Source organism: Ramularia collo-cygni, assembly GCF_900074925.1.
Source record: "Ramularia collo-cygni strain URUG2 genome assembly, contig: RCC_scaffold05, whole genome shotgun sequence".
Lineage (NCBI taxonomy): Eukaryota > Fungi > Ascomycota > Dothideomycetes > Mycosphaerellales > Mycosphaerellaceae > Ramularia > Ramularia collo-cygni.
The window spans coordinates 1,441,994-1,468,434 of NW_019716259.1; the positions used below are offsets into that span (position 1 = coordinate 1,441,994).

At 49.7% G+C, this 26,441-nt stretch overlaps 11 protein-coding genes; 6 read left to right on the top strand and 5 right to left on the bottom strand.

Moving 5' to 3' along the window:
* Positions 1-68: 68 nt before the first annotated feature.
* Positions 69-820, bottom strand: RCC_04295 (uncharacterized protein; the record flags this gene model as incomplete). XM_023769572.1 has 3 exons in its annotated part: positions 69-342; positions 415-547; positions 673-820. The coding sequence occupies 3 exons, from the start codon at positions 818-820 to the stop codon at positions 69-71; spliced, it is 555 nt and encodes a 184-aa protein (XP_023625340.1).
* Positions 821-1,730: 910 nt separating this feature from the next.
* Positions 1,731-2,178, top strand: RCC_04296 (uncharacterized protein; the record flags this gene model as incomplete). XM_023769573.1 has 2 exons in its annotated part: positions 1,731-1,835; positions 1,915-2,178. 2 exons carry the CDS (start codon positions 1,731-1,733, stop codon positions 2,176-2,178), a joined length of 369 nt encoding a protein of 122 aa, XP_023625341.1.
* A 1,069-nt stretch (positions 2,179-3,247) lies between these two features.
* RCC_04297 (uncharacterized protein) lies at positions 3,248-3,991 on the bottom strand (the record flags this gene model as incomplete). The annotated part of the gene is made up of 1 exon (XM_023769574.1): positions 3,248-3,991. The coding sequence occupies one exon, from the start codon at positions 3,989-3,991 to the stop codon at positions 3,248-3,250; it is 744 nt and encodes a 247-aa protein (XP_023625342.1).
* A 747-nt stretch (positions 3,992-4,738) lies between these two features.
* On the bottom strand, positions 4,739-6,157 carry RCC_04298 (related to glutamate-1-semialdehyde 2,1-aminomutase; the record flags this gene model as incomplete). XM_023769575.1 has 3 exons in its annotated part: positions 4,739-5,344; positions 5,405-5,897; positions 5,949-6,157. 3 exons carry the CDS (start codon positions 6,155-6,157, stop codon positions 4,739-4,741), a joined length of 1,308 nt encoding a protein of 435 aa, XP_023625343.1.
* Positions 6,158-6,675: 518 nt separating this feature from the next.
* On the top strand, positions 6,676-8,596 carry RCC_04299 (related to flavoprotein involved in K+ transport; the record flags this gene model as incomplete). XM_023769576.1 has 4 exons in its annotated part: positions 6,676-6,871; positions 6,938-8,015; positions 8,075-8,225; positions 8,285-8,596. The coding sequence occupies 4 exons, from the start codon at positions 6,676-6,678 to the stop codon at positions 8,594-8,596; spliced, it is 1,737 nt and encodes a 578-aa protein (XP_023625344.1).
* Positions 8,597-10,541: 1,945 nt separating this feature from the next.
* Positions 10,542-12,053, bottom strand: RCC_04300 (related to multidrug efflux pump; the record flags this gene model as incomplete). The annotated part of the gene is made up of 1 exon (XM_023769577.1): positions 10,542-12,053. The coding sequence occupies one exon, from the start codon at positions 12,051-12,053 to the stop codon at positions 10,542-10,544; it is 1,512 nt and encodes a 503-aa protein (XP_023625345.1).
* Positions 12,054-15,235: 3,182 nt separating this feature from the next.
* RCC_04301 (uncharacterized protein) lies at positions 15,236-16,709 on the top strand (the record flags this gene model as incomplete). XM_023769578.1 has 5 exons in its annotated part: positions 15,236-15,667; positions 15,722-15,898; positions 15,956-16,262; positions 16,322-16,524; positions 16,629-16,709. The coding sequence occupies 5 exons, from the start codon at positions 15,236-15,238 to the stop codon at positions 16,707-16,709; spliced, it is 1,200 nt and encodes a 399-aa protein (XP_023625346.1).
* Positions 16,710-17,832: 1,123 nt separating this feature from the next.
* On the top strand, positions 17,833-19,728 carry RCC_04302 (uncharacterized protein; the record flags this gene model as incomplete). Its single annotated transcript, XM_023769579.1, has 1 exon — positions 17,833-19,728. The coding sequence occupies one exon, from the start codon at positions 17,833-17,835 to the stop codon at positions 19,726-19,728; it is 1,896 nt and encodes a 631-aa protein (XP_023625347.1).
* A 2,150-nt stretch (positions 19,729-21,878) lies between these two features.
* On the top strand, positions 21,879-22,451 carry RCC_04303 (uncharacterized protein; the record flags this gene model as incomplete). The annotated part of the gene is made up of 1 exon (XM_023769580.1): positions 21,879-22,451. One exon carries the CDS (start codon positions 21,879-21,881, stop codon positions 22,449-22,451), a length of 573 nt encoding a protein of 190 aa, XP_023625348.1.
* A 658-nt stretch (positions 22,452-23,109) lies between these two features.
* On the top strand, positions 23,110-23,346 carry RCC_04304 (uncharacterized protein; the record flags this gene model as incomplete). Its single annotated transcript, XM_023769581.1, has 1 exon — positions 23,110-23,346. The coding sequence occupies one exon, from the start codon at positions 23,110-23,112 to the stop codon at positions 23,344-23,346; it is 237 nt and encodes a 78-aa protein (XP_023625349.1).
* A 1,428-nt stretch (positions 23,347-24,774) lies between these two features.
* Positions 24,775-25,641, bottom strand: RCC_04305 (related to protein C21orf6 (GL011); the record flags this gene model as incomplete). Its single annotated transcript, XM_023769582.1, has 1 exon — positions 24,775-25,641. One exon carries the CDS (start codon positions 25,639-25,641, stop codon positions 24,775-24,777), a length of 867 nt encoding a protein of 288 aa, XP_023625350.1.
* Between the last annotated feature and the right edge of the window lie 800 nt (positions 25,642-26,441).

Consider the following 26,441-nt stretch of genomic DNA (forward strand, 5'->3'; position numbering starts at 1 on the left):
ACCCGAACACCACATATACGAAATGCTATCCCATTCGACCCTGTCCCAAAATTCTTTGCTCCGTACCATCATAGCACCGACCAATTATTATCAATCCAATCATTCAACTTCTCGAAATTCCTACATCGATGATGAGTGTTGAAATCCGCCTTCGATCCCACCGGCCCCCCTTCGCGAATCAACAAAGGAGTCACATCGCCCGCACACATGAGCGAAATTCGTAGCGACTCAATGCAGTGATCGATATGCATGCGGTTCTTCAGAGGGCTCATGGAGAGTCCGTCGGGGATACCGGAGAACTTGTCGACTTGATACCAGGTGTACATACGAATCATGTTCAAACTGTTGGAGGAGGAGGAGTCATTTTCAAGCGTGAGAATATATGGACAAAGGTCATGGTGTGTGCAAACTTACCAATGGAGTTGGTGGAAGACTTCTAAAATACCGACATAGTTTGTTCCGATTTCAGGAGGGACATGTCTGAGATGGTCGGATTCTGAGCGATTGAGACCTTGGATTTCTTCGACTGGGATTTCGACGCCGTGCTCTGTGATAGAGAGTTAGTCTCAGTGACTATCTTTCCACAGGATATGTTTGATGTCCCACTATATGTGATCCCCAGCCAAGCCGCCTCTCTCTCAGGAATTGGCGGGCCACGATAGATGTTTGTACTGTTGAAACTTGCGGCAAAGTCGATGTCGATATACTCAACGGCCTCCATTGCCGGAGAGTACATTGAAAGCTGTTTGGCACATTCGAGATTGCTTGGCTTGTGGGAGAGGTCGATGGCGACGATGCCAATTAGCGAAAGCAACAACATGATGATGACTGAGGCTAGACTTGGTAGCCATCGATGGCATAAGGTTGTCCTGGATGGAACTTCCCCGAGTAGTGGGTCGCCGCTTTGTAAGTATTCTTCGTTCGAATCACGATCCGTTTCCTGGGCTGCAATGTCGATGTACTTGGTCTCGTAAGTATGTGCCATGGTCAGTCGATTGGAAGGTGAGTAGGATTGAGAAAAAGAAAATTTGATCCAGGGGATATATGGAACTACTATCCCATTCGCGATAGTTTCCAGCCATTCTTTTCTAGTAGGACGTAAAATACCTTAGGATGGCCGGTGAGTTGAGCTTGGAGCTTCGACGCATCGTTCAGGGCTGAATGCTAAGTTACGCAAGAACACAACAGTGTGCGAGCGGGCATGACCACTGTACACCGTCCATTCAGTACTACATCCCTCATCCTCTCGCTGTGACTCCATCCATGAATCAATTCGAGTCACACCTGGACYGTAGGAAGTCGTACTGCTTATGGCTTCACAACCAAGGTGGTCAGATATCTCTCACCACTGTAGATTTCACTACACCGACTATTAGCTAGGTAGTATGGCATCATAGGGTGGTAAAGTGCCTCTGAACGCTGGGATATACCACGGCGGTAAGCTATCCCGGGGCGGTAAGACAACTCAAAATGGAGACACCGTGACTCCTCGCCCAGTGTTGCACCACTCACCATATCATCTCAGCTCTCCAACTTGAACAGAGGAGATTTTGGTATGGTCAACCCACCCGTGGGGAAGACAATCACAGAGAATGTCGAGGAAACGAGTGACTCCCAACATATAACTCCAGATTCTCGCTCCTCCAAACCATCATCTCCCAGATTCAAAGCTCTGTCCAATACCACATCAACAAATCAACCCCAAAACCAGTCACAATCCTCCATCCAAAATGAAGACTTCCCTCATCACCGCTTCCCTCGCCGCGCTTACGACTTCAACCTTTGCCGCTCCCGTCCCACAAGCAAACATCAATACCAAAGCCTTTGGTCGTCCCGTCAAGATCCTTTCAATGGAAAAAAGCTGGAATTGAAKCCATGTCCAAGCGAGGCGAGGACATCACTGAGTCTTTCAAGAATGACCTCATGATGAAGAGATCCGAAGACATCACCGAATCAGTCAATTACATTCTCGTTCTCGAAAAATCCGCAGATGGTGTAGACGCTTACCAAGAAGAAGTCGATGCGGTCGCAGATCCCTCCAAAGTTCTTGGGAAGCGTGGGGAAGATATCACGGAATCAGTCAATTACATATTGGTTCTGGAGAAGAGTAGTGATGGTGTGGATGCCTATCAGGAGGAAGTTGATGCAGTCGAGGATCCGGCTGATGTTCTTGGCTAAGAGTCTCCTTCAGTCTTGGTAGTTCGTCGGTCAGGGGTGACGAACGCACGAAGTCAGCTTGAGCCAGTGATTGGGCCTTGTGGGGATGCGGCTCTATAGTACATGGATGTGGGAGGAGTGTCTCCTTGGATTATTGTGTTGGTAGATGGCGAAGTGCTTGGGAGGAATAGAACTTTCGTTACTGTTTTCCACATCACAATTTCAGCCGTACGAAGACTAGACTGCTATAGAATATGGTCTGTATCTCTCACTTTCAAGTCTTGGCGTGCACGTATTTTGTTGAAGATTCGAGGACATTCACTTCCAAGGATTCACTTAATTGAATTTTCAATGCAGAAGCTTCTAGCAATCAAGCTTTTGGATATATATAGGGGCTGTCATTCACTCGTAGATAGGCAAGCAATCAAGTCGTGAATTTCCAATACGTTTAGGTCTCTTTCTAGATAAATCATGGAGTGCGGGTAATTACCGTACGGTCACTTCAATTGTTGTTGATACCCTCTTGGGCGTTCCCTTTGAACCGAACGTAACTCTAACCCTCGTTCGAAGGTGACATCTGCCCTACTTTTCCTCTTTATTTCTCAGGGCTAGAGTTAACGGCTAAACTTAACACTCCCCTATAGTCGACGCAAATGGAAGTTTATCGACCCATGGTGCGCGATGGTATGATTAGGAACAGTTCGTACGAGTTTCCTCAACGTGGACACGGTGTATCGTTGAGACCTGGACCAAGATGCCGAAAAGCTGGTTCAGATCAGCAGGACCAGCGACCTCAATRCTGAGATGCTCGGTGATATTACATGGCATTACACGAGAGGATATCAGAGGAGTCATAAATTCCGTTGAAACATATGGATGTTGGATCGTCGACAGATTTGAGGTGTCATGAATCTTTCTGCGGACAGGTATGTGACTATGGACTGAGCCATACGAACAGTACGGAGGCCTTTCCGCCATGCACATGTTAACACTTCAACTGTATTCCAATATCTCTATCTTCAACGCTTTATTGTCGCAGGTGAACTAGTCTCTCTCTCCCAATCTCCCCCTTACCACGGCAAGCATCTAATCAACTAATGCTCGGGATCGGTACTCCCTCCCTCGGAGTCAGCTTCACGTAGAAATGCGGTCCAGTAGTCACGAAATAATCCATAGATGACCATTCCCGCGGACCAGCAACAAGACGCATATCATACCGACGAGACAAAAACGCCAAACCCATATGCAGTTCCGCCGAAGCGAGCGGTTCACCCGCACAGTTCCGGATACCCTTGGAAAAAATAACAATGTCCGCTGCTTTGGCTCGAGAGGGTTGTCCGATCCATCGATCCGGATTGAATTCCAGCACGTCGGGACCCCAGATTTCTGGATCTCGGTGCATGGTGTAGGCTGACATGCCAACGACTGAGCCTGATGGAATCTCCTTGCCGTCAACGACTAATGGAGCTCTGCCGTCTCCAGGGACGATGCGTGGGAGACGTCCTGGGATCGCGAGAGCGCACCGCAGGGATTCTTTTACAAAACCGTAGAGTAATGGCGACGCTTCCATAGCGGTCAAGCTGGGGTATCCGGGTGCTGCCTGTTCAAAAAGAGCGTCTACCTCTTCTCTGAGTCGAGCGGCGAGGACGGGGTTTTGAACAAGTTGCCAGCATGCGTAACTGAATGTGAATCCTGTGGTATCGGATCCCCCAGCAATGAGTGCGAGAGAACTGGACATGAGATATTTGTCTGGTAGATCATCCAAGCTTTTCAAGATAGCGGTTTGATTGGCCTTTTCTCCCGTGCGAAAGTTGTGAAATTCCAATAGCGGCATGATCGACGAAGCTTTTGATGCCACGGATATCGCTACTGAAGCGAGCGCCAATACTCAGCGGGATATTGTCTTGAAGCCAGCAAATGATTGGAAAGTACGCGCGGGCCCATGTTGGGGGCAACTGAGCATCAAATGAGGCCATGATGGGTGTTTGGAAGTCATCGTCGCATTTAGCGATGACTTCACTTGTACCAAAGGCTAACTTGTTCAGCACATCCGGAGGAAGGGCTCTGCACATGCTATCATTGCGATGTATGATCCCGAGCAGCGAACGATGAGTTGATTCAAGATAGTAGATTCAAGGTGCGAATGCCAGACTGTGAGCAGAATACCGAATTGCTCATCATCAGTTTGGTGTTGGCCTATCGTGTGGTTATCATAAGTTTGAATTTAGCCTATCATGTCCCAAGTCAGCTCCACCTTAGTGATTTTAGCCAATCGCCTCCAAGCTAGGTCTGCCACATTCCGCGTGATGATAGATCAAGAGAGTATTCAGGTTCGATGCTGGCGACGGTGATCTGGCCATCAATAAGTGGCCAAATCAAGTAAGCATGGCGGTTAGGCTCGAAATTTACAATGCAATCATTAATGCTTGTAGATCCCGGCAGACAAATAAGGCTGGAGGGAAAGTGCCTCAATCTACAAGCTAGATGAGACGTGCATGTTTTTCGGGATAGGGCATACGCAGCTTTGTTCTATGTTGATGTCTGAGCTCCACATCCACCTCATAGTGATCCTKCACTATGATTACAACGCTACTTGATGCCAGTAACGAGCCAGAAACTGCTCAGTGGCTCTCACAAATCGATCAAGCTCTGCCTGAGGAACAGGAATGCTAATCGCCAATGAACCCCTTCTAGCCACCCAAAAACCACTCTCCATCATCTCTAGCCAGAATAGCTCTTTCAGAGTCTCATTTTCTTTCAAATCTACAATGGATCTGATTTGCGAAGATCCATTTGAGACAAAATGGCTGCAGATGAGAGAGCCACGGCCCGTGAAGCATAGTTGAGTGCCCTTGGAGACCGCTTGTAACTTCTCCAACATCGCTTGACCACGGCCGTTGAGCTCCTCTACTACTTGCGGAGTGTACACATGCTTGAGACCCGCAAAGCCAGCGCGCATTGTAACAGTGTTGTTATTGAATGTTCCAGAGTGCGGAAGTGCGCCAGGAGTCCGTGGATCAAAGACGTCCATGATGCTTCGTCGGCCACCTAGAGCTCCGAATGCCAAGGACCCACCGAGGTATTTGCCTAGAGTAGTCAGGTCTGGTTCAAGTCCTACAAGGCTCTGTAGCCCGCCAGCTGCTAGGCGAGATGTCAAGACTTCGTCAAAAATGAACACTGCATTGACCTGACAGTTCTAGGTTAGCATTGTTCTGAAATTAGGTGTGTCTCGGGGGGTTGATGATACTTTGCGAGCGGACGCCTGAACTGCAAGAAGAAACTCATCTGTCCCGACAATATTACCAGAAGCGCCCTGCATACCCTCAACCAGAACAGCACCAACATCGGGAGTTTGCTCAATTGCAGTTTGCGCAGCGGAGATGTTGTTATACTCGACTACAACAAAGTTTTGTTGATCGATGGTGTTGGACACTGGTTTGGTCGAAAATCCAATGACACTACCATGATATCCACCGGTGAATACGACCACTTTGTGTTTGCCCGTATAATGTCTTGCCGCCATCAAAGCATGAAGATTGGCTTCCGTGCCTGAATTCATGAAGCGCACAGTGTCGAGATGAAAGCGCGAGCAGATCAGCGAGGCATATCTGACCTCATATTTGGTATTGGCACCTAAATTCGAGCCGTTCTCTTCCAGTGTGGCTTTGATGGCGTCGGCAAGGACGGGTTCCGAATGGCCATAGAGTCCAGCAGAATATTCTCCAAGCAGGTCCGTGTACCTGCGTGATGTCGATGAGAGGCGATTCTCCACAAACCAGAATAAGACTCACTCATGACCATCCTCGTCGACGAGGTAGCAGGACTGACCACGGATCATGCTGACTGGGAAAGGAGCCGTGTGGAGCAMCGATCGGGAGTTTCCACCGGGCAAGTACTCAAGAGCCTCATCGTGGAGCTTCTTGGATTTCAGGTTGCGCTCGGTAAACCGCTGTCTTGCTTGCTCCAGAGCTTCGTCGACCGTGATTGTGATACTACCCATAGCTTCCTGGATGGGTATGGGAAAGTTCGAGAAGCCCGCAGTGGATATTGGTAGACAAAGGGTGAGTGAGGTAAGTGAAGTTTATGAAGTGAATGAAAGACAGGAGGCATAACGCGAATGACCACAAAAGATCCCCATATCGGCGTCGGGATGCTCACGATTCTTCTTTGCAAGTCGTTCCCATCAGCTCGTCGATGGTTTGCAGGCTTGACACGATGGATGGACTGATGCCGTTGTCGCTCTGCCAAGCCCGGAGAGCAGAAGAGCGGGGCTAGGCTCGATCTAGTTAGCCCAATCTGCGTCGGCATCGGCATCGCAATGCTGACATCCCGACTCCAACTTATCATGCCGACGACGTCTATCATGCCGACTACATCCATCTCTACCACCATAGCGGCTCGGTATTGCGAGATCCTGACGGCGACCTCACTCTTACATATGGCTTCTAAACATGTCGTCCGCCGTAGCTCGGGGCGTTCCAGCGCTTCCACTCATCACAGCCAGCCTCCTCTCCCAGTATGTCTGATCCCCAGGTAACGATCGACCTTCAGCCGGCCGTGGCAACGTCTTACTCCCAAGTCGCTTGTATCGGTGCCGGATTCTCAGCGATTGGAGTCGGGTCCAGTCTTTACCGGTGGTATGGCAAGACCGACGTTGTCTTTTTTGAGCGCAGAGAATCGTCTGGTGGGACTTGGTTGGCGAATTCCTACCCCGGTCAGTATCTCCATAGGCCTACCGTCGGCCACGGGATAACGAACAACCCGCTGATGCCAATCATAGGCTGCGCTTGTGATGTACCGGCTGCACTCTACTCCTATAGCTACGAGCAGAATCCAAGGTGGACCAAATTGCTCCCGAGCCAGCCTGAGTTGAAGTCGTACCTTGACGGAGTCGCCGACAAATATGGCTTGTCACAACGGATGCAATTCGGAGTGGAAGTCGAACGCTTCATCTGGAACGACGACTCGAAACGATGGACTCTATTCTTGAAGCACCTGGATTCCGGAGTCCGAACGAAACACGTGTGCCAGGTTCTATTCAACTGTGGAGGAGCTCTCGTCGCACCTAATCCTGCTATATTCAAAGGCCGAGAGTCGTTCAACGGTGATGTGTTTCACTCCACTCAATGGAAGCACAACATTGATCTTACGGGCAAACGAGTCGTCGTGATTGGCAATGGCTGCACGGGCGTTCAAATCGTCGCAACGCTGTCACGAGAGGGGWGAGCTGCAAAGGTCACCAATATAGTCCGCAGTAAACAATGGATCTACCCGTCAATGGACTTTGAATACGGCAGTTTTATGCGATGGGTCTTCCGCTATATACCCGGTGCGCTCCAGCTTCATCGACTTCACATATATCTTTACGCCGAGCAGGAGTATCCAACTTTTCGTATGAATGGCATAGGACGCTGGCTACGGGAGGGCAGGAGAAAGGCGGTGGAGCGCTACATGCGGTCGGCAGCACCAGCACGTTATCACGACATGCTGATACCCGACTTTGAGATTGGCTGCAAGCGGCGCATCTATGACTCGGGGTATTTAAAGGCCCTTCACGACCCACGAGTTCAATTGACAAACAGTCCTCTCCTTGAATTTGTGCCCGCTGGCGTCCGGACCGAAGATGGCATCATTCCCGCCGACATCATAGTATGCGCAAATGGCTTCGACATCCATGGCCAGCTACCCCGAGATAAGATTCTTGGGAAGAATGGCAAAGATCTAGTTGATCACTGGGCGCAATACGGTGGTCCTAGCGCCTATAATGGCACAGCGATCTCCGGATTTCCCAACTTGTTTTTTGTACTTGGTCCTAATTCGGGCACGGGACACACTTCTGCCGTGATTCCCATGGAAAAGTAGGTCGTCCTAACTGGTCTGAACTGCGTTCCTTGTTCTCAAGCTGACGAACTTGCAGTCAAATCAACCAAGCCATGAGAGTGCTAAAGCCCGTATTCCTCGGTACTTCAGACAGCGTTGAAATCTCCGAGCAGGCAGAGTACAACTACGTATGGAAGTGTCAAAACGCTCTCAGGGGGCTGGTATGGCACAAGGGCTCATGTACAAGTGTAGGTAAACCGCATTCTCACACACACACATTTCTGTACTGACTAAACGCGTGGCGCAGTGGTTTGAAAACTCCAACAGGTGGAATCCAGCCTTGTATCCTTGGAGTACGGCTGACTTTTGGCGACGGTGTCTTTTTCCCGTCTGGTCGCATTGGCAGTATAGCACCTCGAAACATCCACCGCCTTCGCGACAAGCCTCACGAAGCGGCAAGACATGGTTTGCTGCCTCTACGCTCTCGCTGATGATGATTGGAACCTCACTCGTGCTGCTGGATCYTCAAAAGCCACTGGGTGCCTTTACGGGTGCAGCATCTGCTTTGAACTTCCTACAGACAACGTCGATGTGGAAGCAGGTTGTCAGGGTTCGATAAGGCAGGGCCATTGGTTGATGGTGTATTCTGTCGTTAATAGAAAGTCGACAGATAGCTGTAAACACCTGCCAGCTTGTCGGCTGATACCCATCACATACGAAAGATTGAAGCACGAAGAGAGCAAACTCGATTCTTGTCTCAGGGGTCAATATCAACTTCATTTCAAGCCAAGGTCAAAACGATGTAAACACAAGAACTCCCGGCATCGATATACTCCAAGAAAGCAGGGCACTTTTCCAGTGACTTTCAGGGCTGCGTTCCCAGCGAGAATTGCAAAAGACGACCATATAAATTGTAGACCCTCAACAAGAATCCAAACTAGCTCGGATTCTTGGGTATATGCTGAATGATCAGCTTCGACCAGGAGACATCCTAATCGAATCCTATCATATGGCTCTCGCTCTGCGGCCACGAGGAAAACTCTCCAGAGTCCGATCTGGAGGTAGTCGACCTGGCAATCGCATAGACGGATTTAAATCACCTCCACCCAAAACGAAACTACGCCTCTAGAAATGTTGTCTATATTTTGAAGGATAGTTTCGATCCGAAATTCAAGGGTTTCCTCAAGATTGAAATGAAGTTGAACAAGCTGCAAGTGATGGAAATTGTCGCCTACGGGCCTGGATTCAAGTGGTAGGTTGGGGTTACGAGTACGTTCCGCGACTTCCCTTTATGGGATCAACCATACGTGATGTATCCTTTGTGCGAGTCGCTTTCCCAAAAGACGAACTGTATAAGAAGAAGTATCTATCCGGAGCGTCTTTTGACTCATTTCTTGACCTGTCCGTTTATTGCTAAGGTCAGGGGCTGCAAGTGCTTGGAGGAAAAGTTTGATTCAGTTTTTCCATTGATTTGTCCCAAAGAACAGCATGGCATGTATTCTAGGCATTGCTCATAACATTAAACGTGAAAGTGGGAGTATTGTATCACATCTTTCAATTTCGTTTGACCGCAGCAGTTACGTTGAAAATAGACGCATTCTCTACGAAGCGAGCGGGTGTTTGTAATCGAGGCTGCGAACATACATAGGCCATCCCCAAGATTATCAAATTCAAGACTGAACCGATTGCAGTCGTGCCCTTGGCCAAAGTGATCTCCACGTCGCTGGGAAAGGCAGCTCTTTTAAACCGGTTCTGTTTGCTCTACGAGGCATTGATTGCCTTCTTCTCACCACGTCCACAACCCAAGTCAGCGATCCGCACAGATCGGCCTCATCACGGCCAGTAGAGCTGCACAGCAACCCATAACTCTGTCCCCACAAAGATCACAAGCCGACAGAGCTCTTCCAATTTGATTCGCAAGTTCTCCAGCTAGAATCGTGGAATCGTTTTGGAGCGATTCCCAATGCTCATATACCCGAACAAGCATATCTGTGCCGTGAAACTTGGTATCAAGGCTCGCCATAAAGAGGATCAAGCTTACTTGGTTCCTGGATGCACGCTGTCTAGGCTGTTGGGACGGTAAATTGTCGAAGAAGTTTGACCCATCTTTCGGATTGTCTATGGCCAAAGCACCTTCAAAGGTCTCACGACAGAGCTTGCGTTGGTCTTAACCGATGTTTCCGAGGAGAGTGTTCGTCTGTAAATCCTCCTCCTATCGAGCGGGAACTCCATCCAGCGTGAGAGCGGGTGAGACGTGAGGTCGAACTAGTCCAGGATAGAATCCGAATCTTGCCTTCGGCTTTGCGGTTTGCATGGAAAGGATAGAAGGAGGGGTCTTGAAAGCCAGCGTCGCCTCGAGAGGGAGAAAGTTAACGGAACGTTGGTGGTAGGCCGCGCTGAGCGATTTAGTCCAGATCCGCAGGACTCTCGGAATCGAGCCGAGACATGCGTCTATCCCTAGATACCAGCACGTATCGTGGTTTCGTTCGTCGCAGAAATGTACGTCATGTAGAATGCCCTGCTCCCCTCTCTGCCTAGGCATCACCATGCCGCTCCAATCGCAATCATCCCAGATAGCTCGGATTTTTGCTCCTCATTCTCGCACCGAACCACCAGAAGATCCAAGGAATCGGCATTAGCACTGCAGCGATACATCCAAACAATACAAGCACCCACTTGACCGTCAACGCCGTATAGAGCGGCTCAGTGGCAATAACCATTCCACCACTCGCTAGATATCTCATAAACGTAATAGCGGCCAATGCGCTTGACGCCACAGTACCATACGTATCCAGCAAGTAGTGGTATGTCGGAGTGAAAAGGGCCATTAGAGTGAAGCCGAATAGACAGCAAGCGCCAAGGCTCGAAAAGTACGAGATGTCGGTGCGGTTGGTGAAGCCAAGCCAAAACATGGCAATGACCAGCAGTGGCGATGCGAATACAGCCGGTATGAGGCGACTTTCAGGTAGCGGGCCGTTCCCTTTGGTGCGGGTTTGGTCACGGCGAGTAACAAATCTGTTGACCACCACAACGTATGGAAGCCCAAGACCAATGCCAACGGCAACGGCAGCGAATGCGGTGTATCTCTGTCCGATGTTGAATGTGTAGGTCTTTGTGAAAATGTAGTCAAAGCCTTCCAGAAAGCCATATATGAGCAGGTAGAGAAAGGTCAGATATAATCCAAACAGCACCGTCGTAGACTCCCGAAATGTGAAGCGAGCGATTCGTCGAAAGTTCTCAGCCAATCTCTGGGATAGATTCGTAGACTCGTCAAATTCCGCTCGATATGTGGCATCTCCTGTCATCTCGCGAAGCATTTGAGCCTTGTATGACAAGATTATCGGCTGGAATGTCTCCGGAAGAAATGCCATGGCCATTAGATAAGCTGCTCCCGAGATGATCAACGTGAACCAGTCGTCCCATCGCCAACCCAGCTCCTGTGTCAACCAACCGGTAACAATGGGAGCAATCGTCGGCCCTAGAAGAGGAGCCAGAGCGAAGAAAGGCCAGATGAGAGCCCGAGTCTTGGTTTCGAACATGTCGGCAAGACTGCCACCATAGATGCTCATCGAAGCAGAAGCAAATAGTCCGGCCAAACCACGAAACACAATCTGTCCGCCAAAGGTAGGCGCCAGGGCTGATGCCATCGTCCAGATTAAGAACATTGCGAAAGTTCCCAAGTAGGTTGGCAACCTGCCCACGGTCTCGCTGCACGGTCCCGCGACGACAGCGCCAAAAGCAACTCCAAAGAGGTACATTGACGCCGCCAGGGATTCTGCTACCTCCGAAACTCCCCAATGCCTTGCCGCAACTTCATGGGATGTGGAATCCGCGGCGGATGACCATCCTGTCACAAATACGAGGAGCCATATGATGACGGTATAGAATAGCTTCCATCTTGTTTCCCACTGCCTGGGGTCGTTTGGATCACAATGTTCGAATTCGACAAATCTCGAAGTCGAGGCCTTCTCTCCGTCGGAACTTTCCGAGCTTTCCAAATCCGTTTGGCTATCCTTTCTCTGAATCCGTTCCTGGTTCGATTGCTGCAAGCGACGGTATTGGAAGTAGGCCTCCATGTTCAGGCCGGCGTGGGTGAGACTGAATTGAAGAGAGTGGCATGATGGCGAGTGATATGCAAGTAGGGCATGCGATCAGCRGCCAACAAACAGTATTTGAGTATAGAGATGACGAGTTGTGCTGCTTTGATCGCCGTCACGCGACACGTTGCCCCATCCAGATAAGTGTCGTTCAAGCACTACGATGCAGTTGTGTGTAAACGGTGGGGCCATGGCCAGTCTAGGGTGCCCAGATCGACCGAGCCGCGAGTCTTGTCTTGAAGAGTCCAATTGTGGTGGGTGAGTGACAGACTGGGCGTTCCAACCGCCCTTGCGTGTGGAAGCGCTAATACAAATGCCGCAGCACCACAATAACGGTGACGACTTTAGAGTTTGTCTTGTCGTTGGTGGCAGTGGGCTCACCCAGTGTTGAGTGCCATATGGACTGCTGAATGCAGAAGGTCGTTGTATAGCGCCCAATGCTTCCGGAGATGCATCTCTACAGAATCACGATACTGTGTTGTAGCCTCGCAACACGTCATGTTGTCGCAGTCTTTATCAACGGGTTGGCCGAATGCACGAGGGCTGGCTTTGGCCATCGCCACTGGCGGGTCCGATATTTCCAGGAGCTAACTATAGGTGCTGGGCTGACTACGAGCACGATGGCAGATCTCCGTCTTCTCCGGTGATTGTGGGTGGGTGTCTGAGGAAATGGTCAAAGATGAATGGATCAGATTGATCAAGTTCTGGGTGAGAAATACTTCGACGATAGGACGCCGGAAAGAGTCACGTGCTGTTCGAGCCTCAGGCAACATTCCAACTCTAAGCCGCGGAGGTCGAGGACAGAATCCACCAACTCACATTCACCTAACATCAACATCACTGGCAAATTATACGAGCGGGATTTCAATGCTGAGCTAGTATGAAAACACGTAAGATGGGCATCGGAGCATATACTACCAAAGCACGCCAATCAGACGACTTTGCGTGTTCTTCTCCCGCCCTGGAGAGAGCAAACCTCACCTTGTGACAGAGCGGCATGACCGGCATCGCGGCCACCACTGCCATTCAAGCGGACAGATCTAGCTCCGGTGTCCTTCGGCTCCATTTGGTAGTGGCAGTCGATGGGTAAGCACTGTAAAGCCCACGACACTCCTACCAAATCGGGAACGGCTTCGCACCGGATCAATGCTTCACTATCCCCTGCATACAACCGCAGCCTGGAGGTTTGCAGTCCAGATTTTCCCGGACAGCCTTATTCAGAAGCCATTTTCTAAGAGATCTTCCCATCCTGTGAGGTGAAGATTTGATGATGGTCCTCGTGGTCATCAATCTGTCAGACCTTCCCGAGCATACTCTACTACGCCGAGCTTCGTGAAGTGCCCGACTGCCTCTGCGTAGACCATCGTTGGAAGTGGAGGCCGTCACCGAGTACTCGGCTGCCACGAATAGTGCTGCTTCCATGCTTGATGCGGTTATGTTTGATGGTGAGATTCATTGGGAAGCAAGTCAGCCCGGGACCTAAGATAACAGGCCACCAATCTTGGAACTCTCTTACAATATCCTTTCAGAGTCGAAGCCCTTGTCGGACACGGCATCTACCAAAAGAATCGTCAAGTCGGTGCTACTGGCTCTCATCTTTGACGGTCGCTCGATACATCGGGAAGCCCGCGGCCCGGAGGAAATGTATTTTGGCAGCTGTTTGCTGGCTTGGAGGCCGACTCCGACTTCTCGACGATATCGCTCATTGCAAACGGTCTCAATGCAGGCATCAAACTGTATGATGCTCAGCATGGTCATAATTTATGCGGCATGACCCCGCAAACGCTCGCACATACCAACTGGCTGCCACTCAGCGTAGTCATTATGTGACGAAGGATCCTCCCGACGCTACGGTGTGAAGTTGAGAGAGTCAGGCACTCCTTGAGTGCCGATCAACAACATTGTTGAGGCTCATAACTTCACGGTACTGGAAAGACTGCGAGATACAGATCACCTCCCAGTTTCGCAGCATCAACGAAGAGTCAGCGAGTGGCCGAATCCATTCCGATCTCGCGTTGAGTGATGTCAAGTCGCAATCTCCCAACATTGTGAATCTCGGACGGCATCAGAACTGCAAAGAAGATGTCGGTGAAACCAATCACGGCCTGTCATAACAACCCGGTCTCGCGAATATTTTGGGCGCTCGCACGCCCCTCGAACGACTCGCATGGGATCTGGAGGCGACTGCCAGTGACAACACGAACGTCTCCACCGTGACTGGGTCACATTTCATGTGATACGGATCCGCGCATTTTCGCCGTTAAAATCTCTTTTCGTAAGTACATTGATGATCAGAATGGACATCATCTTCGATCGAGCTCCATCAAGTCCACAAACTACATGCACAAGTCGAGTAAGGAGCTCATTGCAGCCTGCAGCTTAGCCTGCACAGCTGCAAGAACAGCATCACTTGGCACAGCAACAGCCTGCGTTTCTGCTGGCTTCTCCTCGACAACACTAGGCTGGTCAATCCTACTACTCGAGACTGGTATGTCTCCATGTTCGTGAAGTGAGAGGCGCTCTCGACGTCGTTCGTCATAGCTGCGTTTCAATACTGCAGAGACGTTTGACAATCCCTTAAGATAATTGCTTRGCCCTGTCCATTGATCGTGATAGGTCGTAGAAAAGTGCACGGTGCAGATCCTGCTACCTTTCGGAGGATAACTGCTCACGCTGATCTTCTTGGCCATCTCATCCCGCGCTCCGTGTGCTTGATCAGGCAATTTCCGGAGACAACAGTCTGCCCGTGACTCAGTTCATTGCAGCATCTCGTGGGTTTGGCTAATCTTCCACATGTTCTACACCGCCCATGCGACGGAAGGGCCCTCGCTCCGTCCCTGCGGAATCCACTCCGACTATAGACTTTCGTCTACCTGCATGAAATTATGCGATGCAATGCACCGAACTGCCCCTCGCTAGCAAACCTTTGTCAAAAGGGCCACTCCGCAGACCACTCGACTGACCACACACCAGAGGTTGAGACAGATGTGAGGGTACTCACTCCAAGACGTTCTGACTCGAGGCTCCGTTCTGGGTTTCCATGCGTTGGCAATATGGAATGATCCTAAGGTACCTGGCTCAACACTGATGGGGTGAATGTATAAGTATGAACGATTCTGGGACGAAACTCCTATCTTTCACTCTTACCTTCACAATCCACCATGATCAACAACATCATCACCACCTTCGCGGGCCTCTCGGCTGTTGCTCAAGCAGCAACCGCTGGTCATCGTGCTGGACCCAAATGCACCGACTTTCTTATCCCAGTGCATGCTTCCAGCTCTAAGATGGTTCCGGCAGGAAACATCCCTGATGGTATGGCAAAACCTGAGGTACTGGTTGACTACCTGCTTAGCCAGGCAACATCCAGTCTCATTGCTGGTCCCCTTGGTGCTATCGGCAGTGTTGAGCAGTCTGGCGACTTCGAAATGTCCGCGAGATACTGTGAGCCAGCTGTACACGTTGCTTCCCGCGCCCACACAATCCAGTATCTTCAACACGCCATCACAAGCGGYAAGGACTACTGGAATGGAGTGACATACCCTGTGGGTTTCGCCGGGGACATGTACAGCTATTCCAAGGCAGCTTCCGATGTGAGTACCGGGCATTGATCTATGCAATGAGCATCAACTGATGAACTCTTCAAGAACGGCTACGCTACGATTGCTCTCGACAACCTCGGAAGCGGCAACAGCTCCCACCCAGACCCCGTCGCTGTTGTGCAAATGGCACTCCAAGCTCAAATCGCCCACGAGATCATCACCATGCTTCGCGAGGGTAAGGTTCAGGGTCCCGTTGCAGGCAAGACCTTCAACAAAGTCATCGTTAGTCCTTCTGAACGAAAATTTCAGCTTTTCAAGCGGTGCTGAAACATCATCTAGTACGTCGGCCACAGCTACGGTAGCATCATGGGCAATGCCATTGCCGCCACTTTCCCCGACGACGTCAACGCGTTCGTCCTCACGGGATACACCGGCGAGTTCGTAGCAGGTGCCCCTCCTCTTTTGTCCGGAGTTGCCGTCCCCGCTGCATTGGCCATGCCCAAATTCGCAGATCTCCCTGTTGGTTACCTCGCTCAGACCTACGAACCAGGCCGTCTCTACGCCTTCTACACGGTCGACAATGTTGGTGGCTTTGACCCAGCGATGCCCCAGTACGATTTCGACAACCAGGGAACCGTTGCCCTTGGTGAGTTTTGAGATGTCTTCCACTCTTCATCTTCTTGCTCTGACAATTTCTTCCACTAGGTGAACTCGCTACGCTCTTCTATGGTCTTACACCTGCCAAGGAATTCACCGGCTCTGTTTTCGTTGTCACCGGTCACCAGGATGCGATTGTGTGCAACAATCTCGGAGGCGCAGACTGTTACAAACCAGCGAACAAGTTGGATGCGGCTAAGGGGTTCTGGCCCGCTGCAAAGGACTATAGCTACATCATTCCAGAGAAGACTGTAAGTGGTGGATCGCTGAGATGCTGTCTTCGAAGATATCGTCGACGCTGCCTGAATGGCGCTTCGAAAGTCCATTGAACGTATACTGACTCTCGACTTCGCAGGGACATGCCGCCAACTTGCACTACTCCAGCCCGGAGTCGTTCAAGAAGGTTCATGCGTACCTCGCATCGCAAGGTCTCTAAGTAATTACTTCAATCGCAGTCGAATCTCCAGGGGTCATATTTTGATCACTGCTAGCCCATTGTAACGAGGTTGCCTAGAGCTTCGAAGATCCAGACTGTATGATTTCGCAGCGGTACAAGGCAATCTGCTTGTTAGTCAAGACCCTTCTTTTCTCACTGGTACGACTGGGTGTATAGTCTCTTATCATTTCTAGTATTTCGAATAGAATAGACTTCCACCGCTACAAAAATCCGTCCTCTCCATTCCGTCCGCGAGTGCATGAGATAAGATTCCGGAGTTGTGTTTTCAACAGTCGATGGCGCAGAGTACGCCACAAGGTTCATTGACATGGTAAAGACTGTTTAACAAAACCACCTCATCGATCAAGTAAACCCCATATATATCATCCCGTCCGCATCTCCCCCTGTGCTTGAYTCCCCAGAATTCGCATCATGGTATCATCAGAGTTCCGGATCAACCTAGCCAGATCATTACTTTCGTGAAAACAATCCCAACCGGACGTAATGCGTGACTTTGATGTGATGCGAGATATCATCACAGATGATATTAGAAGCAGGTCATTCCAGAGGTAAAAAACTCATTCAAACGCATATCCTTTATAGACTTTCGTCGTTCTCCAGTGTCGGATCCTTTCATGTATAAGGTAGAGAGCTATATTTGGAAAGCAAGCCTGACAGAAGTATTATACAAACAAATAACCTCGTCTTTCTTACCTCGTCTGTTTTTAGACAAGACATTGGATTGGTTCGGCAGCAGCCAGAAATAATCTTCACCTACACTATACTCTCCTCTGCAAGTGAAGCAGGTTTTGTTTTGCGTGGGGTGTATCGCAGCTTTAAAGGGCATTTAACAGTGGCTGATGACATGGATAGGTACACTATTGGACAACTGGGCCGGCGAGGCTGTGTGAGAAGAAGGCCGCCCATACTCCACCACAAGCGAGCGAGACGATAAGCGAAGGGGGGCTGTAAAAGAATCCTCGAGAGTGACGGGATACGTATGACGGGGTTTCTCCCTCCCACATCTCTCATATCTCATATCTCATATGATATCTCTGCTACACAAGCTACATTCACATCTCCACGCCTACATTAACCCCGAGTAATCTCACTGCGAGTACAGATGTCGAATTCCACAGACTTATGTATCCGTCTAGCGAGAATCCTACCGCAAAGCCACATCATCACGAGACGAGACAGCAGATCCAGCCAGGATTACAAGAATCCCATCGACCTCGTGGAATGCGGTGTATTCTCCACACCTCTAGCTTCAGCGCCACCATACAAAGCGCTCTCGTACGCATGGGGCAATCTAGACATCGTCGAGCCAATCCTACTTCAAGGCAGATTAATCAAAGTAACAACAAACCTCGAAGCGGCACTAAGACATCTCGCCACGACAATCCGCGAGCCTTTGACGATCTGGATTGATTCCATTTGTATAAATCAAGAGGACGAAAAGGAAAAGACTGAACAAGTTGGTCGGATGCGAGATATTTTCTCGCAAGCTGAGGAGGTCATTGCATGGCTTGGTCGTAGTGAAGATCCGGATGGAGCTCGGTGGGCGCTACGGTGGATGAAGGAGTGGGGATCAAAAGCCGTAGATTTGGGGATTGGTTCCACTCCGGAAATGATGTTGAGGAGAGTGCTTGTCAGAACTGAAAGCTGTACTAACATCATTGATGGGATTGAAGAGCGGGAATTCGCTACCAGCCTCATGAAAGAATTGAGCAGCCATGCGAATCCACGATATGATTCTTTAATCACCGCTCTGCAAGACTTCATGGACCGTCCGTACTGGAGTCGTATTTGGGTTGTGCAGGAGGTGCAAATGGCAGCACGAGTGACATTTGTATGTCCCGAGGGCGTATTGGAACCCGATGCTCTCAACGCAGCTTTGAGAATCCTCCGCAACTTCAGACATTGGCAACTGATGAAGCGCGGTAGCGGAAAACAAGCGCATCTGATGAATTCCAGCTTTTCTGATCCGGTCTTGGAGACCAATCCCAGCCACGCACTGAATCTGCTCAAACTCACCCGCACGGGAGGGTACGGCATGGTATCCTTACTCCGACACTCGCGAATGTGCAAGGCAACAGACCCAAGAGATAGGATCTTTGCACTTTTAGGCGCCTCCATACACGCCGAGCGTCTGGGTCTGGAACCGGATTACAGCTTGACGTGCGAGCAGGTGTATACCGACGTAGCGAGGAGACTCCTGCAACGTGGACATTTCGAGCTGCTAGAATCATGCACCCACACGGTGGATAGAGCTGACTCAAAGCTGAATCTGCCATCCTGGGTGCCGGATTGGACAATACCACCGACACGCTCGGCATTACAAGAGAGGGGATATCCTGGAGCGCAAGGAGACAGCTCCAACAGATTACAGCCAGAATTTCGAGCGAGTGGRGCGCGTGTTTCGGCTGAGATTGAAGTCCTTTCTTGGAATGATCCTCTCATCCTGTCGGCCATAGCGATTGGGCAGGTCTGCCTTGTTGGCGATGCGTCAAAAGAAAGAGGCACCAGTCACTGGCTCCAGACCATACATGACTTGGCACAAGCAACGGCGTGTCGCTACTCATATTCCGCCGGAACGACAGAAGCAGTGTGGAGGACCGCCGTTGCAGACCAGCTAGTTCGCAACGGCAAGTACAAACCTCGCTTGCGTGAAGATGAAGTTGAGCGACTCAAAGCATGCTTTTCGAACAGGRCATATTCTTCTCTTCAGCCAAAGGACTTTGTCGACAATGACATGGGTTTGTATGCGGAGCAGTTGAACAATTTTAGCCGGAACCGTCGACCATTTGTCCTGTCGAGTGGACATCTCTGTGTTGGACCTGAAGAGGTGGCTGTTGGAGATCGTGTGTTTCTTTTCCTGGGCGCCAGTGTGCCGTACGTTCTTCGATCGCGAGATGACGATAGCTTCGTTTTCGTTGGGTCGGTGTACGTGCATGAATGTATGGACGGTGAAGCAGCTGGTGACGATGCCGTAGTGCAAGTGATTGAGATTCACTGACTGTGGCCGGGCACAAGTTGGATTTGAGCATTCTTCAGAGCACTTTCACATCGAGCAAGCGCATTCAATCTCTTCATGCATAGAACCGACCTAGATGCCAGAGAATTGGAACTTGGCCCGCAATTAGACTTTGCTGCCTGAGGCTAGTAGTCGTAACGCTGGTCCAACTAGATGCTGGCTCCCGGTAGTGAAGATATGTGCCTTGTCGGTCTGAGATCCAAGCGTTTCGGCGAGATTGATTGCCTGCGTAATGGTCGAATCGCTCCAGGTGCTTGTTTCAGGGAATATTGACTTCCAGATCGAGCTAAAGGAAGCAGAAACATCAATTTGGCTTTCTCTCGGCTCATCAGATATAGCATAGGTCGTGAAAACGATGTGCTGTACGTCTGCCTTACAATCTTTGAGGTCTGAAACCAGCTTCTGGAGTAGTGCAGCTCCATCCCGTAGCTTAACATGGTGGCTGAATATCACGATGCGGATGAGTGTGTTTGGTGATAGTTGTAACTTATGACTGCCCGTCTGGAACCAGCGAGACGCGAGTGCTATGCTGATATCATTGTGCGCCAAGTTTGATCACCTTCCGCGATGGTTTGGAAGCGCCCTGCCCAGCACCAGTTCTCGATCCCGACTTGTATGTCATCTTCATTCAAATGGTTTGATTCGCCAGCGCCATTTCGAGAGAGTAAGGCGTTTGCAACTGCGACTGCAAGGGATGCATTCTTTCGTTGCACCGCTGGCTCCAGATTTAGGTGTGCTGGTAGTGTAGGGTCCTCGCCAACGAATCTGACACCCTCACACTTTTCTTGTGCGCGGGCAGAAAGAACTGCGGCAGGCTCAGGATCTTCAATCGTGGATAGTGAAGGCACGCCCTTTCTATAGATGCATGCTTTATGCCAGGCTATGTCTCGAATCGTGGGGCCCAACATCGCGATTTGGTCCATTCCTAATGTGGTTATGGCTGTCACCGCTGGCCGAGGGATAATGTTCGTCGCATCGTATTCGCCTCCGGCGTGAGTCTCTACAATGGCCACATCAACCGCTTCTCGAGTGAAGACGTGGAACACAAGCAACGCCCATAGTTGTAGATAGTGTGGACCACGGTCTACTGCCAAATTGGTGAAGTCATACTCACAAGAGAGCTGTGGCAATCTATCATAAACCTCGAAAAAGTATTAGGCAAGTTAGTCGCGGGTTATTGGTTTGAAGCTGAGTCGAATGTGTCCTTCCGGGTTGACAAGATGAGGAGGTGTATAAAGGCCGGTCTTTTGATATATCCCGTGCGAGCTCCGTGCATTTGAAGGAAGCATTCAGTGAACGCACACGTGCTTCCTTTCCCTTTTGTGCCTGCTATGCGGATTGCATTCAGATCGTTTAACTGCTGGTCCTTGGCCATGTTCAGTATACGTGCAAGAGGAAGTCGAAGCCGTATTCTCTGCAAACCGAGTRTCCAAGCATCTCCGACCACTCTGCCATGCCGACTGTAGCAGCCAATCCGCGAAGATCGAAAGTGATTTTGGCTTGCCATTTCTCTGATCGGTCGTATGATCCAGCGATGGTCTCCTGAGCCGTAAGCGGCTCCTCGTGATTGTCAGGGCATTCTGTTCGCATGATTAGCAGGGTTATTGACGTCAAAAACACAATTCACAGTACCTCGTATGTACGTTCCACGCCATCCATCCCGAACTTCGAAGCCATGTGTGATTTCCTGAGCTTAGCGGGAGCGCCAGAACTGACAGCTACACAACATCTAGCTGGGATCGTACTGCTGTTGAACCTCTTCGTCCCGTACAGCTTCCTCTACAGATCCAGAAACACAATTGTGTGCGTCGGTGGCATCCTGCAGGGCCAAACCTTGGCGGAGCCTCCAGCGAGAGAGCATCATATGTGTATTTGCAATCTTGAGATGTGTGGCTGGCTTCAGCTCCCTGAAGACAGTAATTACTCGGGATCGCACTCACATCTGACCGTGATGTCCCGGAGTTGGCGAGTCGCAGCTCTCGGACAAGGCCGTGCCGTAGCCGACGACACAGCCACTTCCCCGCCGAGGGCCGGCCCGCCCTCCGCAGCACTAACGCCCAATGTTTTGACATTCCCCGACAATGTGTGCGGTCTAGTCGTCCTAACTTGGTGCATACACTCGGTTACCCAACATGGATGACTTCTCACTGCAAGAAGAGCTCGAAGCCCTCGCGGGCAACGCTTTTGATTCTGTAGCAAACCCAGACTGCCGACCAGAACCCATGAAAGACACGGTTGCACGATGGCAGAAGCTGTTCAAACTCCCTCAAGACACAGCCGTGGAACTCATCATGACCCATCGAAACAATCTGACCCGCACCCGTGTCTCTGACGATCTGTGGGATACTATTCGTGTGGAAAAGGAATCTCACGGATACGACCGTGAGGCCTACGAGTATGAACTTGACCTTCAGAAGAAGAAGGCCGTACTTCCAAACCTTGTCCCATCTATAGACAACTCGGAAAGTACAACCACCTACCTGGTTGAGCTATCTGGTGCTTTGGAGACCGTCGAAGATGTTCAACGAGCCGCTGGGCTTGACTTGCCACCGCCTGTAGTCAGTGGGGAGAGCGTTGAAGATGGGCGGCCAGTGTCGCTGTGCTGTGTGGACAGTGCTGCCAAGTTGAAGATTCTTCATTGGGCGAGTACCGAGGGTGGGGGATTTGAGCCTACTATTCTGGTAGATCCTAGATCTGTGCGTTGAGTCAGGCTGGGTGGTAAGAACATATCTCTCTGGCTGACGCTGCAATTTTGGTGCTAAACGTGAAACTCCTACCATCGAGCAGCTTCGAAGGATTTCACTCCAGTCACATCGACTTGTCCTTTGCCTCAGATGTTCTAGAAAGCATCGCAAAGCCAGGAAGACCAATGGCTGTATGGAGAGATGTCAAGAGAGAATGCGACGCGGCGCGAGACACTTCTTCCATTCAATCCGTCAAGGCACTTATCGACCGATGACGATTCATCCAAAGCGGAACAACAGCCAACAAAGCACACGACTGAGACATAGACAGCCCGTATAAGTACAACAGCTTTCCGATTCTCAACCAGGGCACTTCTAATCGATCTCTACCACCTCAAGTTTGCAACATCATTCGATCTGAAATCTCTTCGGGGTCAAATTCTCAACAAGCCAACCACATTCGCGAGTCTTCGGATCAAGTATTGAAAGCTCCTGAACCAATTGACCGCTGGCTTCAACTAACAAGTCCTCGATCACCAGGTAGTCCAACGAATCAGTACAAGAACAAGCTCAAGCAAGAATCCGCCATGAATTTCTCAACTTATCTCGCCGGAGCCATAACCCTGCTCATTCCCACCATCCATGGCGGACCCGCCGCTTACGGCATTTGTCAAGCGGGATGTGCCACACTCGTCACCGTATGCTATGCCGGTGCAGGATCCGTCTTTGGAGTTGCTCTACTAGCTGCACCTCCTGCCATTGTGGCTTGCAATGCAGCGTTCGGTACTTGCCAGGCAGCTTGCTGGGCGGCTCTCGTTGCTCCTACTCCATGATTGAGTGCGATAAAGGCAAATACATTCACAATTGGAAGCTCAAAGGGAATTTTGAGGTGCGCGGCACTGAAGGACAACCGTGATACATAATTGATCAATGGTTTAAGGGATGAAGGTTTTCTTGCATCTTTATTCGTTATGTTCCAGCTCGTTGTTATGGGGTCTTGAAGGACTGAGCATGGTTCTCATTCCTGTCATCAAGTCGTTTTCTGATCTCTTCTCGGACGTTGAACATTCGAAAATTACTCCTTACGACTGAGAGCCACGAGTACATCGATGGTCTATCAACGTCAAGTTTGTGTTGCGAGTGCATGAATCACAAGGTAATAGTGACCCAGATCAACGTAGATTATCCCGGTCTCACATCCTAGTGTCTAAAGCGAAGTTGAGATGCTCCACATTCAGTCGGGGATCAAGCCCTCGAAAGAATCACCACAGCGATTCGATATGTCTCTGAACCTGCATTTGTTTGAGAAACGCTTCAGTAACAAAGTGAGTGAGTTTTGATACCTCATCTTACACTTCAAAACTGGTGGCGGACACATAAATTTTCCCCGCGTAGACAGTAGGGAATGTTGCAAGTACGCCCCTGATTATCAATTGGCATGTGAGAGGCTTGAATCACAACCAATGTGCTGCATGATTATTCGTCTTTGAGGTATACAACTTCTCTTCGTCTCACTTATAAAGCCATCAAGTCTCAAATCGGTATGAAAATAGCCTCACTAATCTCGCCTCCTTTTCGAAATTACTGCAATACGAGACTATTGTCTGAATGATCCAGATATCGTTTCGATGCGACTCTCCAATGTCTTCGCCAGAGCTTTGTTGCTGTAAGACATGGTTTGTTGCATGCATTCGCCTGCCAGACAGGATTGTCATTGAGGAGCCTCTGTAAAAGTATAAAGGTTTCGCCAACTCGTCCATTGTAGAGCTCAAAAACAACAGCGTCCTTCATTCCACACAGATACAAAGGTATCAACTCACTACCCCTCACAACAGAGACTCCAAGGGTAAGTCATACGATAAGTGGCTTGACGAAATCCAAAAAGACAAGATCAAGAATCAACGAATCTCGATACGTTTCAACGTACAAGAAGTCTCCTTCGCCATTTCCTCCGCCAATTCTTCAACCACACTTCTTGTGAGATCTCTCATATCCTCCACCACCACCACCACCAGTATCAAGTAAATGCTACTCATCGAGCCTTCCATCATCTCAAACAAAACACCACAAAAGCTAACCCGCCTCCCCGCCCCTCGACAGAAATGTGCAGAGCATGCCCCAACACCTCCGTCATGGGCTATGACATTTACTACAGCTACCGCCAGCGACTTTGGTGTGGTCACTGGACCACTAAGATTTACAAGTGTCGTGGTGTAGGCCGTCGTAGAGTTTGCGGAAATTGCGCATTTTAAGAGAAGAAGAGGCGGGAATTCTCGAGCTGGATGGAAGTAGTAGTCAAGATGAGAGTATATCCAGGCCTGTTAAAGCCACCTCGTAGCATCCTTCACATGAGTACTTTGGCGAAACTTTGCCCTAATCCCCTGATATCCAACCACTGTTCCAAACCTTTCATATCCGAACGATTGGATCTCTGTCCTCGCTTCTCTAATTGATCTGTAATTTCCTCCATTCCAGGAAATGCCCTCTCGACATACATCTCTCGTAATACCTCGGATACTTTCTTATGTCCTGCAGGAATATTCCCCCAAGATTCCGTCTTGATGAATTTCATGAAATCGTCTATTTTTTGGGGCTCGCCTTCGAGACATAGCACACCGGGTTTCCCAGCCAAGAGGAAGCCAGTTAGTGAGTAGTGAGGCGCGTGATTGACTAGATCATCCCGCTTCTCTCTTGTGCTGATGGAGGGAAAGTAGAACCAGGCTCGGACTTCTGGGTCTTTGGTTGCCAATACAGCAGCGCTTGGAGTCTGCTGTAGTGTGGTGATGTACTCGTAAGCTCGTTCCCGTACGTGCTCGATCGCTGACAGGATGTCATCTTCGGGCATACCGTCCTGTAGCCGGGTAGCTTGCGCTTTCGTGAGCCAGTCCGCATTGACTCTTAATCTCCCTTCTTGGGGAACTTCACCAGTGGAAACATCAACAGGAGCCAGTGGAAGCTCAATATTCAAAAGAAGTCTTCGAAAATCTCTCTCAGAGTCCGTTGAAATTCCCAAGCTGAGACACAAGGAAATCGTTGCTGGCAACTTGGGCTGATGAGCAGTCTCGTCTTCGCACCACTGTCTGGCTTGGAGAAGTATGTTGTCTGTTTCGGGGTCTATGAGCATTTCATCAGACGACGGGTACATGGCTCGTAGAAGCTCGATGTGGTCCAGTCGGAACGCCACATCTTCGCGTTTGGCGGTGGAAATCATCTCGGGCTGGCAATTGCATTTCTGTAGATGAGATTATTGCGTTGTGGTGAGAGCGAAGATGAAATGAAATCGAGACAAGGTGAAGTGGACGCCGCTGGCACGCCCCGCTCCGCCCCGCTGGCGCACAGACCGTCTACGGCGCGTTTTTAARAACAACTCTGCAACAATCCTTTTAGGCGATAGTGCGACGCTAGCATTATAGGGTATTAGAACCTCGGTAATTAAAGGTGTATTCCGTATAATAAGTAACAAGTAGCGTAATTTAATATGCGCGTACAATGTCCTCGCTTTCTATCTTTAAAGTAATTTTATTTAAGTCTACGATACCTAAGTAATAATAGTAAGGATAAAGTAAAGGTATAATAGCATTACGCGGGTAGCTATATAACTCTTTATATAAGTAAGTAAGATCTCTAAAAGAGTAGTAGGATAAAGACCTACTACTCTTTTAGCGACTCTTATTAATACCTAAATACTAATATTAATACCTACTACTCCTACTACTATACTACCCCTTTACTACTTACCTATATCCTCCTCCCTTTTCTATACTACCCGTATAAAAGCCTAAGAAGGCGAAGAAGCCTAAGTTACTATACCTATAGCTAGGTTATATCGATACTACGAAATACTAGAGGGCTAGAACTTTCCCTAAGGATCCGGATAATAATAGCGAATACGGATATTTTAAGTAGAACTTTATAAGAGTATAAGCTAGGAATTTAACACTTTAAGAGTAGCGCTAACCCGTATAATAGCTTAAGAAAATAGGATTCTCCCTTAACCGCGAGCAGAGGGAG